The 18,596-nt window shown below is 42.4% G+C and overlaps 1 protein-coding gene across 2 annotated transcripts in view; it reads left to right on the top strand.

Moving 5' to 3' along the window:
* The first annotated feature begins 380 nt into the window (after positions 1-380).
* The window catches only part of CDH13 (cadherin 13), a 447,757-nt gene continuing 429,541 nt past the window's right edge, over positions 381-18,596 (top strand). Inside the window, exon 1 of one of the 2 annotated variants that reach the window (XM_019288275.2) lies at positions 381-547. In XM_019288275.2, coding sequence (XP_019143820.1) covers positions 503-547 — 45 coding nt within the window. In that variant the 5' untranslated portion in view covers positions 381-502. The remainder of the gene's footprint in view (positions 548-18,596) is intronic. The other variant, XM_010403504.4, reaches the window with a different exon arrangement.

The following is an 18,596-nucleotide window of genomic DNA, read 5'->3' as shown; positions in this document are numbered from 1 at the left end:
TCCTAAGGCTTGGAAGTAACCAAAACTGCAGAGGTCATTTTTTTGCTTTATTGAAAACAAAGTATACCTTATTAACATTTTAATAAAGAGAATCTCTTTGCAGTGGTGCTCAGAGTTGCTCTTATTTCTCCTTGTGCAATTCCACTCTCTACAAGGGAAAATACTATTGAGATCTGTAAAGCATGATGTGTTAGACTGAAACTAAACACAGAAATACACCAAAGCAAAATGCTTCCTAAAGGTGCTGTGTTTGTAGAGGTGCTTGCCCGATATGTGTGATGCAAAATGGGGATGCTTTGTGAAGAAATCATCCTTGTAAAGCCATTGGTTCTGGTCATCAGACTCTATCCAATGCTTTAGTGATGATGCTGCTGATCTATTTGGGAAGTTGGCTGGCTCTCAAGGCAGAGTCTCTTCTCAAAGGCTGTTTCACAGTGAAAATATGCTCAGTGCAGCCGAGTGCATGAATGAAAAAGCCTCTGGTACCTTCTAGTCTGGCAAAATGCAGCACAAAACTCAACTTACTCTGTCTTTTCTGCTGTCCCAGGTAAGAAATGTGTGTTTTTCCCTTGCTTTCTTTCATCTTTCTGCTTTTGTGCATTTGGATTTGAAAGTATTTGTAATTCAGCTCTGATTTCTTAGTAATTATACATTGCTTGAATTACTGTTTAAAGATGCAGGATCTCTGCTCTAAGCCAGTTGCTAGGAATGTAGGATCTCATAGTTCCCTGATTTACAATTACAACCAATTTGCTGTGTGATATATAGCATTTTTTTGTGTCCCTTCAGGAAGGGTGGTGGGGGGAATCTTTCAAGTGTCTCGGTTGCAGCTGCAGCGGCAGTATTTTCTGTCATATCAAATGCTGCAACTTTGATTTGCCTCTTTCCTCTGTGGCTTGTGCTGGGTAGTAGGTTTATAGGCTGTTGCAGGCAGCTCACGTTATTTATTGCTTTCTTTTTATAAAAGAATTGGAGAGGGGAATATGGAGGAAAAATAAAATCAGACCTTGCAAAAGGCTCCCTTCCCCGTACTCTCCTGATAGATGTGCAATACTCTGTTAGTGACTTGCTCTGTAGCCTTTCTCTTATTAAATGTAATAGATCCCCCTCCGCCAGAAAGCAGAGGAAAAAACACCCAGCCTCAAAAGCACGGAGCTGCTAAAGCCCCGCTGCTGCTGCCTGTCAAAGCACAGGGACTCGCTGGGCTCCCACTTCTCAGCACCTCCCGGTTACTCTCTTTTCCTCTTGCTGCCGTTACAGGGCTCGCTTTTGGGAAGCTCAGGGCAGGTTTGGAAATCCTTTGTTGTTGTCCAGCTTAAGTGCATTCTCCCTCCTTTCGTCTTAGGAGTTCTGTAAACTTGGATTTAGTGACAGTGGGCTGAGATCCTCTGCACTGAGCAGGGATGAAAGTTAATTCCTTTTTGACTTGCGACCGAGAGGTTTTGTTAACCCTTAGAGGGCTGGTAGGGGTTTAGTGGCAAACAAGTGCTGGGACGCTGAGCTTGAGCCTCTGTGTTTGTGTAACTGCAACCTCCAGCAGGCATTTGGTCTGCTATCCCAAACAGGGCAACAAGGAGAAAAATGGTGAGGAATCACCATTGGGAGGGCTCTGTTGCTGAGAGGAGCTACACAGTGTAAGGAGGAGGCAGCAGGGTGAACGGAATGCGCACATGCTGTGGGTCAAGGATAGGACATGTATGTCCTGGTTTAACCCGATCAGGAGTCAGTGTCTGGGGGTGGGTGGCTGGAGCTGTGGGACAGCGGGAGGCTCGGTGGCTGGGGATTTGGAGTGAGCAAGCACAAAGGCATTTGGGTGGGTTCGGGATAACAACCCTGCTCCGGGGAGTGGAACAAATGACAGCAGCTGCCTTGGGCCATAGGTTTGGTGCCGACCAGCGTGTGCTGGTACCACATGCAGAGCTCCTGGCAGGGCTGCTCTGCCAGCTCGGGCTGGGGCTCCCTGGCAGTGTCCGAGGGCAGCCTCTGGCTCTGCCGGGACTGGCTCAGGAGAGTGGCCAAGCTGCTGCTCTGGGAGGGCTGAGCAGTGTCCCCTGGGCTGGGGATACGCAGAGAGCTCCAGGGGAGGAGAAGTTGCCACCAGTGGGCTGAGATTCAGCCTGGGCAGGCAGCTGGGCTGGCAATGGGAGGCAGTGCTCAGGGAGCACAGGGGCTGGGGGAGGGCGCAGGCAGTGGAAAGGTAACCTGTGGATGTACAGAACTGGTGCTCTCTCATCTTGGCTTTGAGACCTCCCATCTGCTTTGCTTGGCTTTCTCTCTGTTTTTCAGTCTTTTTTTTTTTTTTTTTTTTTTTTTTTTTTTTTGGTACAGCTTCTCTAACATGCCACTGAATTAATCAGCTTGAGTTTGGATTTTCTTTAGTGGTCCCTTGTAGGAAAGCAGTACGTATGTGATACAAGAGGACAGACTTCTAAGGCCTATTAAACATAACTGGCATTTTAACACTAATGTCTTCTTAAAATCTGACAATGTGCAGACACCTGATTCTGAAAACACCTGTGCACTTTATTTTTAACTTTCAGTGATACTTCAGAGTTTATTCCCAGGCTGGGCTGGGATTAGTTCTGCTGTATTGCAGGGCTGAGCTTGTGGTGCTTTGGCATTGCTTCCAGCTTAAGTGCTCCAACTGCACTCCACCCTCTTTATCAGCATATATAGCTCTATCTGGAAATGTCTCTCTCCACCATGTGAGCTAATGCATCTCCAAGTTTACTTTCTAGATCATGTCAAGAGTTAATGGATTGAGGAATGAATCAGACTATAATATGGAAGTGTATGTGATTCTGTCTTCAGGTCTAGGTTGTTGAGTACCGGCAGGTTAAAGTATGAATTGGAGTGGGTGCCATGCTAGAGAAAGAAATGGAATTCACTGAAACACTGTTTGGCTTTTCTCTTTGACACAGCACATGCACAAATTTCATGTGACAGGAAAAGTAAACAGAAGAATGTGAGAAACAACATATTAAACAAATGCAGCCATCTGGCTGTGTAGTGGTTGTAACACATTTGGGGATCTTTTTCTGCAAGTTTTCTTTTTTTCTCCCTTAGGAGTAGCAAGACTGTCTCCTATAATGCAATGCTAGTGGAACCAGAAAGGATCAAGTTTGATAGAATTCTTTCTAAGCAGGAGGAATCTAGTAATGCAATACTTTCTGTGGAAGCAGAAGTTAATAATAACTTAATTTCAAAGTAATGACAGCAAGGTTTACAGTGTAGAAAAAAGTTTGAGGAAATTTTTTTATATCAATAGGAATGCGAACTATAAAAGGCTTATTTTTTTATGAAAAGACTATTTCTAAAATAAGTAACTTGGGTTTTGTGTTTTCTTGGTCTGCCTCTAATTCAACTGCTTTTTTAAAGTATAAAAAAATTGTCTTTTGAGGCATTAAAAGGATGAAGATGGGGAATCACTTTTTCATCTCAACAAAGCAGCCCATTAAGTATGTATGCAATAAACAGGTGGGCAATAAATTAATTTTTTAATTTGCAAAGATTTAGTCTACACTACTACCAACTGTTCTGTTTTCACCAAGAGGAAAACTAAGCATTAGCTGGAATAACTGAGAAAGATGTTTCAAGTAATCCTTTAATTCAGACTCACCTGTAAACTCCAAAGCATAACTATGATGTGCAGCTTTATTGATCTGAAGCTGACAATAAAAACTGAATGTACTCTGGTAGCTTATGCAGTTCACTATACAAGGTACAGTAAGCAGTAAATGTATACTCTGATCTGATAGATTTAAAAATTTGCATGTTTTACATTTTCCCCAAAGGACATTTTCTAAAACCGATGTACAAAATATTTGTTTTAAAACAAAAGTGGTTCACAGGCTTCCTTTTCTATGTTATGCGTTTCATGCAGACAGATGACTCAAAATTTGTGAGTAAAGCTTAGAAGGTGAGGAAAAAACCCCGTATTTTTGATGGTTTTAACAATAACTGTCACGTTTCACTGGGTTGCAACTAATTAAATTGGAAAAATGTATGGATTTTACAAGCTTGTCATTAGACTGAATAGAGAAAATTAGTCCTCAAACTCTTTCCCCTAATGCAGAGCCCACACTGCTGCATTCTTAAGCTTTTATTTGTTCAAATTTCTCCAGAAGAGGGCTCCATGCACAGCTTGAAAGGCAGCACCCAGGTACTGAAAGCAAAAGAAATTGAACAGCTTCAGGAAAAACAAGTCTTGCTCACACAAGTGTGTTGATACAACATTGCAGATAACGCTCAAATTCTGATCGAGTATTTCCCTATCATGTTGCTGTAGGTCTTATTATTTTTGAGTTCTAGAGAAGTCCTGTGGCTCTTGTGTCATATCAGAGTTGTAAAAATGCTTTAAAAATGTTAGAGAAACTCGATTGTCCATCACTATGTATAATGATTTGTACTGATGAACATTTTGTGGGCAGGCTGACACTTGCTCCCCACAGTTCCAGGCCATCATTTTCGGCTATGCAGCCAAAAAAGATCTTCCAGTTGCATATCTCATTCACAAGACAGTGTCTCCCAAAACACAGAGCCATTCCAGCAGTTGTGCTGTCCTGTTTCTCAAACATTACCTTGGAGGGAAGGTTGGCAGTAGCGAATTAGGATGGTTTTTGGCTACAGCTCTAACCTCTAAAAATATCCTTACTCAGGACCTGACCACAATCCTTACTGCTAAGTGAGGGGGGTTGTTATAGTAGACAAGTGAAAACATGAAAATGCTTCTGCAGTTATGGCAATTAAATCCCACTTTGTGTACCCCTGAGAGTCAATCCTTCAACCTAAGATGTAGCTTAGGGGATATGTTGGGACCTGCTTTCTGTTTCTGATGATCAAAACTTCAAAAAGGTTGTTTTACCACATGTGATATTTGTGTTGTGATTCACTGGGGGTTATTGACTTGGCTTTTAGTGGCTTGGCAGCTAAGAAATTAGTATTCCTAAAAGCTATCTCAATAGACTGGTGTCACAGGGACTATTAGAACCACGTGGATGGCAACAGCGGTGCCCCTTCAAGGAGTTGTGAAGTTCTGCCTTCCTTTTCTTCCTGTTTGCTGCAAGATAAGCAGGCTCTTCCCATTCTATTAATATGTAAAAGCGAACCAGATAACAGAGCCCTCAGTGTTCCACTCTTCCTGCATCACTGCTGGAGTGAATCTCTAATCTCCAGCGTGCCATGTGTCAGGATTCAGGCCTCAGGTTCTGGAGCTCCTATGACAGCATAAACCTTTCCAGAGGATGGGGGCTTCATTTAGGACTTTGAGTAGAAAGGTCAGGTTAGCAGGTTTTTTAATCGTTTCATGGACGGTTACAGGGGCTAAACTTGCTGTTTTGGTGTGTATCACTGGTATTCCAGCCAGCAGGGACAACTGTGTCCTTGGGGCATCAGGCACAGCTTTGGCAGCTGGGAAAGGGAGGGGATTGCCCTGCTGTCCACTGGGGTGGCCTCACCTGGAGTGCTGAGGGCAGTTTTGGTCACCAAAATATAACAAAGATATTAAACTATTGGAGAGTGTCCAAAGCAGGGCAATGAAGATGGAGAAGGGCCTTGAGGGGAAGCTGTGTAAGGAGTGTCTGAGGGCACTTGGCTTGTTCAGCCTGGAGGAGAATGAGAAGAGACCTCACTGCGGCTACAGTGCAGTGAGAAGAGGAGGGATAGATGCTGATCTCTGCTCTGTGTGACCAGTGACAGGAGCCGAGGGAATGGCCTGAAGTTGTGTCAGAGGAGGTTTAGGTTTGGTATTACAAAAAAGTTCTTCACTCAGAGTGTGGTTGGGCACTGAACAGGCTCCCCAGGGCAGCGGTCACAGCACCAAGCCTGACAGAGTTCAAGAAGAGTTTGGACAACGCTCTTGGGCACATGGGTGACTCTGGAGGATGGTACTGTGCAGGGCCATGAGTTGGACTCAATGATCTTTGCGAGTCCCTTCCAATGCCACGTATTTTGTGATTCTAACTAGAGTTCATCTGTGTAGGCAAAAAGACAAATTTACAATGTCCACTGGGGAGGAGAAACAGAATGAGAGGCATTTATCATCCTTAGGAGACTAAGTGGGCTATGGCGCTTCCCGGTTCACTCTGGATGCTATTAGTGGGTTCTTGATCACGGCCATATGGTTGCACTCTGCCCTGCCCTAATCACCAGATGGATGGGACCAGTCCAGATGGGAGGCTGTGTTCTTCTGTCACTTCATGTGTCCTGCAGCTAACACAATGTTAGTGTACACAAATCAGTAGGATATTAAATGCCAAAGAGGAGAGAAAAAGAAGACTTGATTTATTAACCACTGTTTCATTATTCAGAGGTCTTGGAAATTTGCCCACTGCTGCTTTTTAAATTTTTTTTTGTGTGTGATGTGGACTGTATACTGTGTCAAATGGAAGAATCTAATTCTTTGAAAGCCTTACTGTTTCGTATGAGGGGAACTCATTCTGCTTCTATCTTATCCAATATTCTATTGTTTTGCACCAATAACTTTCTTGACTAGAGGAAAAAAAGAAGGATTTTAAGATTTGGTTTGATGGAGCTGGTTAAAGCAGTTCTATGAACAGACTAAAATAAATATGAGGTATTAAGAGTGGGGTGAATCTTTTCAGCACACAGCAGTTTTCAGTATCTCTAACCACTTGGAAAAGCTGATTAAGGTGTTTAAATAACTTCTGATATCTATGAATGTCCATGTATGGATGTTTAATTTGGTATCTTTATGGGCCTTGTTCTTAGAAAACAGAACATCCACCTTCAAGCTTTTGAAATATCTTAAAATTAGATACCCATACGCAGCTCCCTGAAATTAATATTTTATTACCTAGGATTCCTTAGACTCCATTTGATAAAGGTTCTACTCCCAAAACTATCATTTAAATAACTAAAAAAACCCCTAGCAAACCACTCATAGGTATCTATTTCAGTCTAAATTATTTCATTCTCTTGCTGTGAACAACTAATGCTTAATTTCTTATTAGTAATGACAATGTATATATTTCTAAAAGTTAATATTTAATGCCCAAGGATTTTGCAGCCTGGTACATAATGAAGAGCAAATAATTCTTGTGTGTATGAAGGCAGTGTTAACAGTACACACAGCAAGTGTGTTTCTAAAAGTTTCAGAGGTTTTAGGATTTTGAGTAATCGTGGCAGATGGAACCTTGTGGAACTTGTGTGTAACATGGACTCAAAATGCTGCAAATTAGAGGTTCTAGGCTGTTGAGAGGTTAACGTGGCAGTATGCAAAGAAATATTTATACATACAGCTGGAGTTTAGGATAAGAGATGCTCCCTTGCAAATCTCTGTACCTGTAAGCTCAGGTTAGCTCAACTGTCACTACTTGTGTGCTGAGGGCTGCTGTTGGTTACCCCTCTCCCTCCCCTGGGCTGGGTGTGAGATCTCCCTTCCTGCTCCAAGGCAAGGTTGACAGACTTGGCTGGAAACACAGCTGAGGGAGTCCTGCTTCTCTGCATTAATGGCTGGCTGCCACATGGGCAGGAACACATCTGTGGCACATGTAGAAAGAGGATGGATAATTTCTTCTATTGCTTCAAATCAATCCATAAAAGTGTCGACACATTGAGTTTTGTTCAAATTGCTATGGAGCAAAAAACCCCAAACATGTTACAAAGCACTTATCATGCTGATAATTGGCTCATCTACTTTATAGACACTTAATCTCTTTCTTTTCATCTTCTTGGTATAACTTGGAATTGGGCTTCTGTGCAAGTTGTCAATAAAGAGTGCTGGAGTCAAATGCGGGCGATTTTGAACCCATAAGAGTAAAACAAGCGCTGGCAGTTGTTCATGGGGTCACTGTATAAAGGGAGATATCTCAGCTGCCTGAAATAGGAGTACGATCCCCAGCTTGTAGAGACAACATATAAGGATAGAGGCAGGAGAGCATCATGTAAAATTTCCCCTTCCTTAGCCTGTTAAAGTTTTCTTGTGTCTAATTACAATATAATTTTCAGCCAACGGTTGGTAACTGCTTGGGAGCAGAGAAAACCCCAGAAACAGTGTCCCCAGGATCTTGCATTTTCCCATAGACAAACTTTCTTGCTTTGAGTTCCTCTGCTGCCAAATAAGGTGTTATTTATACACTTCTCTTGAGACAGCCCTGCGTTGTCCCTGAGGAACCACGTTTTATCAGACAACAAACAGCTATAACAAAATGTGAGAACTGAACGTAGCACTGCTCTGAAATTGACAAAGCAGGAAATCCAGAGCATCTGCTACTTTGCTCCCTAAGTGAAAGGAGATGGAATTAGGCATTAGCATTGCATGGGCATTTCCCACCCCATTAAACCCATTGTTTCAGAGCTCTGTCAGAGGAAGCTGAGCAACTCCTACTGCGCTCTGCAGCAAGAATGGATATCTCAGCTGTGGATTTGAGCTGTTCTGTACAGTTAAATAACTGGCCAAATTAAAAGGTGTTCAGCTTGTCCTTCTGCCGAGATAACTGGTCTTGCAAGTGCCAGGAAGTCCTGGGTATTATCCAGGTGAAATGCAAAATGAAATACCCGTGGGTAGAGATAAATGAGAATGACATTAAAATAGAACAATACATAAAAGTCAGTTTTGATTTCTGGGCATGTGTACTAGCTTGCTACCTGAAGGTTGTATTGTGTGTCAGGCAAAGTGGTTTTATTGTTTTCCAAAATGTTTGTTTTCATAATTCATGATCAGATTGAACTAACTGGACTCTGAACTCTATAAATCTTGATTTATGGATATTGATATTTCTGTCAGTTTACTGATACACAGCTCTGACCTGAACACTAAACTAGTCAGGTGCATATTTGATCATCTCTCTTTAATAATGAATCATAAAATGGTTGGAGTTGGAAGGGACCTTAAAGATCATCTCGTTCCAACTCCCTGCCATGGGCAGGGACATCTTCCACTAGATAAAGTTGCTCCAAGCCCTGCCCAGCCTGGCCTTGAGCACTCTCAATCCGTTTTCTGTCTTGCCTTGGCCTTGTGGAACTCTGTGTGGAATGTGGCAATACCATTGCAGGAGTTGTTATTCGGTGGAACAAAGCTGAAGGGATGGTCAGGAAAGCCTGGAGCAATGGGAAACACACCTCCTTGCACCCACATTCCCTGCTTTTTGGGAATAGATAAGCCTCTGACATACAGTTTTGAAATAATTGTTTTCTTCTAATGCTTTAAACTACAAGATCTCTTTTAAAAATAATAAACAAGAATGCAATCTCCAATGTTAAATGTCATGAACAGTTTTCCCTAACTGTTGATCTCTGCAGTACAGTTATCAATGCAGAAATGTGGTACTTTGTGTGGTGAGGGTATTGATTATTGTAATCTGGGAAAAGAGCAGCTGATAAATTCACATACCATGTGTTACTGGGAAGTAAGATAAAGATGCTGGTAATAAATAGTGAAATTGTCTCTTGTCGAAATTACTGCGGGTCTTGCACATCTCTCAACTTCAGTTTTGTGTGTTTGCAATAGCAAAGCACTGCTGCTCGCACCAATGCAGGAGCAAGTCTCCAGTGGATGTGGATTGATTGCATTGCCCCTCCTTTTGCTATCTGGGTGAAGGATGGTTGGTGTCAATGCCACGTGCATTCCTCCTGTGCGCGTACCAGGATGCTTACATGGCTTCTATTGCTGTGATATCTGAGCACCCTACAAATGGTAATGAATTTATCCTTGCTTCCCTAAAATAACTGCTCAGTTACGACAGGAACATTATTCTGAAATAGGAGACAGCCTCCAACATCTGCCTGTTTCAATGACTTGAGGCCTGTTATCTTAGGTGAGTAATGATGTCAGCTGCTGTCACTTGGGCTGCTGATGTTGATTCAGTGGTGACACTTCATTGTACTCCAGACAGATTAATTCTGATTGGAGGGAGCCCAGAATAAATTCAGTCTTTAGGCCAATCAGAAGGTGGTGTCTTCAGTAGTATTTTAATAATGCAGCTCAGCTTTCAAGAATGTATTTAGTTATGATTTGCCAAGGAACTGCCTATCTCTGTACAATAGTTATTTACATGTAGAGGAAATAAGAAGATAAAAATATAATCATAACTGTACAGAGTTCTTTAGGCATAAGGAAATGGAGTGTGCTTGCTCATAGCTGGTGTTTGTGGTGGCTGCTGGCACAATGGTCAGTTGGAGCAGAGGAGGAGCAGGAGGCTGGCAGTGCTATTTACACTCAAGGCATTTCAGACCAAAGCAGTTTGGGGTAGAAAATGGGGAGAGATAATGCGCAACAAACTCTGCTCCAGTGCTTGGGTAGGGCAGAGGTGCTGCATCTTTTCACTGCAACAGGAGACACAGTCTCAGTGGCAGAATATTTCTCCCACCATCTGCTCACTGATAGAGGTTCCTTTCTTCCTTCCTTTCCTCAGTTTGGAGGAGGCAGAGCTGCCAAAAGCTTGGGCTCCTCTGGCAGGAGGTGAGCTGCTGCTCGTGGCTGTCTCCCTCCCAGGTTAACTTCTGGAAGTAGGATAGCGCTGACCTAAGGTGCTTCTGTTAGGGAGACACACCCAAATGTTTAAATTCTTGGGAGGACTAAGACATGTGGCTGCACCGTTTGTTACGTGCCCAAAACACGAGACTCTGTAGATTTGTATGGACTGTTGAAAGCCACTGCCTGAGTTTGTGGAACAGCTGCTTCTTCCTGTGTTTGTCTCTCTGAAATGAGGATTCAGACTTCTCGCACTTGCTTCCCAAGAATACAATTTTCAAAGCTTTTTCCTCCTTCAGGAGTCAAAGGCACACAAGCACAGAACCTGTTTCTTGCTGTGCATGGGAGCTAAACATTGATTATGGGGTGGGTGAAGGAGTTTGAGTAAAACAAACTGACTTGCTTGTCTGCAATAACTCATGTTGAACCTGAACAGAATTGTTTCTCCAACTAGTCCTTGACTTCTGATTTCTGCATGCTGTGTGTTTGTGGAGTCTAGCTGGGATATGTAGGAATAAAAAGCCATAGTGCACAGCATGAATGGCTCTCTCTGCCTTACCTCCAGGCTGACTGGAAGCATCAACATTCCTGTAATTTCCTTGTTCAAATTACTTTTTTCTCTTTTTTGCTCCATCACTTTAAAATAATTCAGATAGTCTGAGTGCTTTTAGTTTTTATACTCACACTTTCCTCCGGAACTCCTAGTGTTGGGGGAAAGGGTTAATAATTTTTACTATTTGGTTTAACTTCTCATAGATGGGCTTCAACAGGCTCTGCTGGAAATTCCATCCCTGCTCTTGGTGCTTATAGATGTTTTTCTTTTGGTGATAGAAGAGAAGATGATGAAGGTTTTCCTGCACTATGGTGAAAATCAGACACACCTAAGGGGTCACTTTCCTTTAACATTTCACATAGGTCATATTTTCACTGGGTAATCTGCAGATTCTCCAGAGTTAGTGCAGTGTTAAGCTCTAACCTTTGGCTAATGGAGTAGGGAACTCGAAGAGTTGTAGTTTAAGTACTTAGGTATCTGGCCCAAACCTTGCTCTTTTCCTGCTATGTTCATATTACCCTATTCCTTTCTCCCTCAGTCCTTTCTGCACATGTGGAAAAGAGAATTTCATTTACCCCAATAATGGTGTTAGGTTGGTGATCTCCTGGGGCCAGAAGCGCTGGGGTAGTAATTTGTTAATAAACATGCTGACATAGCTGCTGAACTTCTCCTTTTCACTGGTTGACTGAGGAATATGAGAAAGAAGAGCAAACCTTAAAGAACAAAAATGGAAGGGAAAGCAAAACCAAAAGAAAAACAAAATGGTATTCAATGTGCTGTCACTTTTTGCAGCTGTTAGGATTTGGAAAGCAGCCTTTTCTACTTGTGATACAGGAATGGAGCACAGACTGATTTTGCCTGATTTCCACATCTTCATTTACACAATCTTGCCTCAGAGCTTAGGCTGACACCCATATCCAGAGCTCTTGCTCCTATCTAGATCTGCAGTTGTTGGCACCAGGAAATGGTGATACTGTTTATGCACACTTGTGTATATCAGCAGGCTGGTTTTTGAGAAGCAGGAAATTTAATCCTTTGTAAACCTCTGTATCCATTTCCAGCATTCATTAGCTGCCACAGAACTCTACTCTCTTTTACATTTTACGTTTTGGTGGGGCTTTATTATAATTTGTTCTACGTCTTGATGGACAACACTTATCTCTTACTGCTTTGATGTTGTTGTGTTCATTATCATTAAACCCATTCTGCTGATGCTTTGGGAAATTTGTTATCACACAGATGAAATAAACTTAGGACATCCCTTCCTCTAATTGCCTAACTGGATGGGGAAGGAATGGGAGTGAAGAGAACAGAAGACAAACTGGGTATAAGTTATGAGGCCAAAGCAGCCTTCATTGCAGGACAACACTTTGCAATTTCTTTTGAAACTGTTTGCATGTTGCTTTAACTCTCTGAAGCTGGTTTATTTGTCAGGAAGGTGACTTGCCACATGTCCCCTCTGTGACACCAACTTGATTTTTAACTGCTTACTGATGGACATGAGTATGTCCTAAAGAAAATTGAAAGGTAAGAAAGGGTTAGAGAACCTCAGAGGGGAAATACAGCTCTGATACTGCTTTCTAGCAATAAATATGAAGCAAGGCAGCTACCAGGAAGAGCTGGGCAATGTCTTGCTGAAATGGGGCAACTGCTAGAAAAGATAAATGCTCCAAGGTTTTTGTCAGATATTATGTGACTTCCCCTGTCCTACCACTTTTGCTAATATATAATTTCACAGGCTTATTCCTTTCCTCTTATTTTTCTGACAACTCTTGGAGGCCAGCTAAAGAACAAGAGATTAAAAGGAAGAGGACCTGGCTTCAGGCACATTTGCAAACTAGCTGCTAGTTTTCTGCAGGTCCTTCCATGTTTAAAACAGAAACAATCCTCCCCTGACAACTGAGCGTGCAATTCATGTACAATGGATCTGCTTCTGACATTGTATTTCTGGGGTGTTTGTATGACTCGTGATTTGTCTGGCAGTGCTTGAGTTTAAGCACTGATAAAGGCAACACAGCAGAGTGCAAATACATTTGACCTTTCAAAACACTGAATAGAAAACAAAAATAGAAAAATAGTTACTTTGCAGTTTTTTCTTGTACACGTATAATGACTGCAAGCAAACCAGCATCCTGATTTCTGCCTTGGGAGCCTGGGTAGCACAGAGGCCTCCAGGCCCGAGCTCCGTTGTTATTCCTCCTGTTCTACTATGTGTGAGTTAGCCTGATACCGGTGTAGAGGTTCAGGTCAACTTTGATTTCCCCAGGTCAGGGATTGGCCTGTAGTTGGTGTCTGCCGCATCCCAAAATCTTCATTTTTTGGTATGCTATGCTTGTATAATTGGCACTCTGGTCTTGACTGACTTGCCTGGTGGGCAGGTGTCTGTATTCCAAGCGTAAGGTTTCATGGGAAGTGTCACTTTAAATCAGTAACACTGACACAGAACTAAGGCTCAGGCACCTGTGGGAAGTTCCTGCCAAAATCCTCAGCCAGCTGCAGCCTTAGCTTGGATGCGGCCACCTCGTAACACTGCTGTGAGCTGCTTTAAAAAGGGAGTAATTCCCTGGGTGCTCTGTGGTGTAAGTACCCTGTTCAGTCAGGGCTGCAGAGCTCAGTCTGGCTGAAACCCTCCTGGAAGGGCAGGGGATGGAAATAGAACCGTGGCTGAGGCAGGGCAACATCAGCCTTGTGACACTGCCACTCCCTGTGGCATCACTGTTCCTGGGGAGGATGTGCAGTTCTGAATAAGGCTCCAAATATGATGGGAACTAAAGATCCTCCCTTCTTTTCCTCATAAAACTGTGGTTGTTTTGTGAGCACATTCCTTTGCTTTACAAGCAGAGCAAGCACATGCAGTCCATCTCTCCCAGCCTACACGCCAGAGATGCACAGGGCGTGCAGAGTCGTGTGTCAGGTTCTGGGTTAGGGGTAGGTTTTAAATGAGGTGACCAGGTTAAATGTTCATCTTGACCCTCTGTGGGGAACGGAGGGAAGACTGTGCAGCAGCTGGGTAGGGCTCTGATCTGGCATTGCTACAGATATTTTTGATATTTCTAAAACTACTTTCCAGTAACTGCAGTGGAATTTGGATTTTTTTTTGGTCTGAAGCTTCTTAGCTGTAAATGATATCCATGTTTGATTTATTTGTACTACACTGCTGCCTGTCATATACTGGTCAAGTCTGGTGCAGCAGAGAGAAACATTTTTCCCTTCTCATCCCATTTTCTTATTCCTTGGTTCATTGTGTAGTCACCTCCTGTGGCTGTATTTACATGAATTTCACTGACAACAAGTCTTGAGAAAGCCGCTTAAATAATAACCAATGTGTCTTTTAAATTGTTCCTTTTCCACATATTTGTGTGAAAGGGTAAACTATTGATCAGCTTCCTTAGCACCTGTAATGAAAGCTCTCTGGTTTTGTTTACTGCTAGTGGCAAAGCTTCATGTAAAAATAAGGCTGCTGGACTGGGAGGTGTGCAATGCTTGTGGACTTAAAAAGAGGAGGAGAAAAAGAAGGGATAAACTGGTATTTTGTCTTATTTAGTAATTCTCTGCTCTAAAATATGTAGTCACTGCATAAGCAGCAATGGTGAATTGAAACTGAAATTGTTGTCTTTTCCAGACAAAGCTCTAACTGTTCCCTTCAAACTTATGCTCCTTTTTGCATACTTTTTGGACTACACTTCTGGCCTTTTGGCCAAAACATCTGATTTGTGTAACAGCCCAGTTTTGTCTGGGCAAAAGCAGGGCAGGGAGCTTCCTCAAAGCCATGGCTTTGAGTGTCCTTAGTGTGAAGTGGGTTTTGAGCTTTGGTTTTCCCCTTGCCCAGCAAACTGTGTGGACTTTGATAGTATTTTTGTGTTTTAGCTTCTCTTTTCAGACTGTGTGGCTTCACTGAGAATCTGAACTGCAAAGCAGTGCCTTTTCCCACCAACCATATGCATCAGGCTGACCTTTGGCCTGAATGCAAAGTTTGGTGTCAACCCTGTGCCATTAGCAAATATCACATAAATCACAGTGACAAGGTTTCCAGGCGGCTGTGGCTGGGGGAAGGTTGGCACTAAGTGTGTCTGAATGACAGAAGTGACTTCTGATCTCTGTTAGCACAGAAGGACAAGCACTAACAGGCCCAAGAGAACAGGGTTATTTCTTGCTCCATCCTTTGCCCTGTTTCTATGTGGACACCCTCCCTTGAGCTGTGCCTCACCCTGTCGTGCTTGGTTAACGTGCCTGGGGGTCAGAGCCCACCCCTGGCACCAGGAATGGCTGATGGTCCTGGTGGGGATAACTTCACTTAGAGCTTCAGTACTTGGAGCCTCAATTCTCTCTTAACAGCCTCATCCTTCTTGAGCATCTTGATTTCAAGTGTCTGTTGAAGCACTGTAAACAGATTTCCTTCAGCTCTGCAGCACTACATGCTGTGTTGCAATACATTGTCTACTTTAGAGCTGTTAGTGATTCATTAGTTTGCTGTTCCAAAAACCAATTCCAAAGGGATCACTCGTCTCCCTAGAGCAGTGAAGGTATTTTCTAGTTGGCTACACAGTGCTAGAGCAGCTTTTTTGAGACTTGCCTGGTTCAAATCATGTGGCAGTGATACTGCCAAAGGCTGCCAATTCAATGGAGGATTGCACACAGATTCCATGGGTGGGAACTTGCAATATTATTAGACACAGCTAATAATAGCTCCTCTTGACTCCTGAAATGTCAGAGTGGTCTTGTGGGTAGCTGCACTTTATAAAGCATTAACTTTTTTTTTGGCCACCAAGAGTAGTCCCTGACATATTCAATGCTGCATTATACTTGTAATATAGAAAAGTATATTGGAAATGAAGGATCTTAATCTGTCTGTGAATTGACCAGTGCCAAGATCAGTGTTGCAGCATCAGTCTGGGGACACAGGATTATGTCCTCTCTGTGCACTAGAAAGATGAGCTTCTCCTATCCAGAGATTCCCAAGATCTGATGAGCATGCCTCTGGAGGGGGCTTGGGAACATAACAGTGAGAGATCTCTGTACTATAAAAAAAAAAAAGGTATTATAACATAAAGCAGTAACTCAGTTTTCTCTGAGGGGGCTCAGTTGCTGTCTGCAGACTGTCCTGCAGTCAGATCTCCAGGGTTTCTGGGGTTTCTGAGTGTATCTTTGCCCTAGAACTTGTTTTTCTGGCAGGGAGAAATAACTCCGCTTTTCACAGAACTTCCAAAGTTTTCAATTGTTTTATGAACCAAGAGAAAACAGAAAATAAAAAAAAAATCTCTACATGCTCCATGGAACTAAGTTAATGCTCTTTCTTACATTAGCTGTTTATTTCTTTTTGCTGTCTAGTGCACCCAGCAAGGTACCAGCAGGACATCTTGAGCTGCAGGATTTACTGTAAGATTTTTATGGACTGCTGGAGACCAGGCAGGAATTTTGATATGTTAGCTGCAGAGTGGCAGAAACTGATGCATAAAAAACTATGCAGACTAAATTCTTAGTCGAAAGGTGCCAGTATTTAGAAGAGTGAGAAATTAAGCAATGAGGTTTTGTTAGTTTTGAGGTTATAACTGAAATCATAGCTCTGAGCAGGTGAGCTGAGCTTCAGGAGATGTTGGACACTTGTTGTCTCCCATGATTTGAATTAGCTGGGGCACCTGCCTCTTGCAAGTACAGAGCTGCATGGGAATGGCATGAAGCCATGCAATTGAGGGTAATGCAAATGTGGGGACAGACGGATGACCTGTATTCCAAGTGACTCTTCTCAATTGCCTTTTACTGCTTTTTATTACAGTTAAACACCTGGGTGTGTCTTTCAAGGCAGAATTGCATCACTGGGGGCCATGATTAACATGACATAATGAAGGGACCTCACTTCCTGTATGTTACTATAGCTCTGATTTTATTTTCCTGATTTTGCACAGAATTTAGATGATCATATCACTTAAGAGCAGGGAAAACTCAAGTGCAAAACTAGAAAGTAGCTTGTGCAAAGTCCTATAGGAAGTCTTTAATAGGTAGACTTTGTTTGCAGTCACAGCTCAGGAGCCCCCAATCACCCATCAGTACGTGTTGATCCTGCTACTGAGAACCCAGAGCAATGTGGCTTGTTGGGGGATCTTGGAAAGAGTCTTCTGCTCATTCTGTTTATTTGAACTAATTACTTTAATTATAGTAATTAATTTGTATCTTAATGAGCAATCCATCCCTCTATTTGTGCAGTGCTGCCAGAATTTAGTCCTCATCTTAAAGATACGTTGCAGGCTTCTTGTGCCAATGAAGATGTATTTTCAGTGCACTTGGGGAATTGTGGTTAACAGAATGACTTCACCCGAAGGGGGAGCTTGACTGTTGTCATTTTGTTCTTGTTCAATAATCTGAAATACATTATTAGCATCAATGTGTTACCTAAAGAAAAATAAGGTTAGAATCAATGGGTTTTTAAGAGTATTTTCCTCTTTCCCTGAGGTTTCTTTTTTTTTTTCCCCAGAAGTACTCTGACATTTTCTTTGCTTGGCCACTTAAATTAACTTGCTTGTGAGCATTTAAAGCCAATTGTGTGCTTACAAATCTGAGAATAAAAGCAGAAAATATTTATCTTGCAATAAGTTTTTATTCCTCTCGCATTTATTGTACCTCATTCCCTCTACCTTCTAAATCATGATAATCAGGCACTGAAAAACATATTTTATATGAGGTTCCATGCGAGTCCTGGCAGATGGATAATGGATTACTCTCAGCTGCTCCTTGCCATTGCTGGATAAACCCCATCTTGCACAGACTCACAGAAGTCATCAGGTTGTCCTTCATTTCAAGTTCATCCTTCTTTGTCATCCTGATAGGCAAAGGCGCTTGGGGAATTAAGACATGAACTTGTTGGTCTTCTTAGAGAAGGTCAAAAAACCTGCTAGAACATGTGACAATTGCTGGATCCGTGCTTCTGTCATGCTTTAAACTTGCTGAAAGAATCAGGTTCCCATTCTCTCTGTGTGCTGTCTACAGTTTGCTGTGATCAAAGAAAGGAGTGGAGGTGGTCTCCTAGGAATGCTTCTGTCCTTGTGCATGAAAGAACAAATTACTACAGTTTTCCCCTTCATTAGAATAATGTGTTCACCTACCTATTTATGAGCAGTCAACAGCTCTTAGTGAAGTGTTAGGGCAGGCACTGGATGCTTCTCAGACGGCTCGAAGTGCCACACTCATCGCTCTTTCCCAGTGTTTGTGATTTTACTCGGAGCTAGTCCAAGCAAGGAAGCAGTGAGACCTGCTCAAACTTCCCCACACGACCAAGTTGGTAATTTCCTTTCTATGGTAACATCTATGCAGCCCAAAAGTAACATCTGACAGTCCTTAGAGTCCCCAGTGAAGTGCTTGCTAGAAGTCTTACATCAAACAACTGGCAGCTGACTGCTGCAAATGGATTTGATTTTTTTCTTTATAACACAATTCAAACTAGAGGTTAAACCTAATAGTTAAGAGTTTGTTGTTTGAATAATTATTCATCAGATTCCTGTACGTGAAACACTTGGTGAGAAAACAATGATAAACCAGTATGAGTGCTACACTTCAAATACAAATTTGCATTTATGGCAGCAGTGTGTATATTAGTTCTATCCTAGCACTTTTTTCTTA

Source organism: Corvus cornix, chromosome 11, assembly GCF_000738735.6.
Source record: "Corvus cornix cornix isolate S_Up_H32 chromosome 11, ASM73873v5, whole genome shotgun sequence".
Taxonomy (NCBI): domain Eukaryota; kingdom Metazoa; phylum Chordata; class Aves; order Passeriformes; family Corvidae; genus Corvus; species Corvus cornix.
This window is presented reverse-complemented; position numbering and strand designations above follow the sequence as displayed.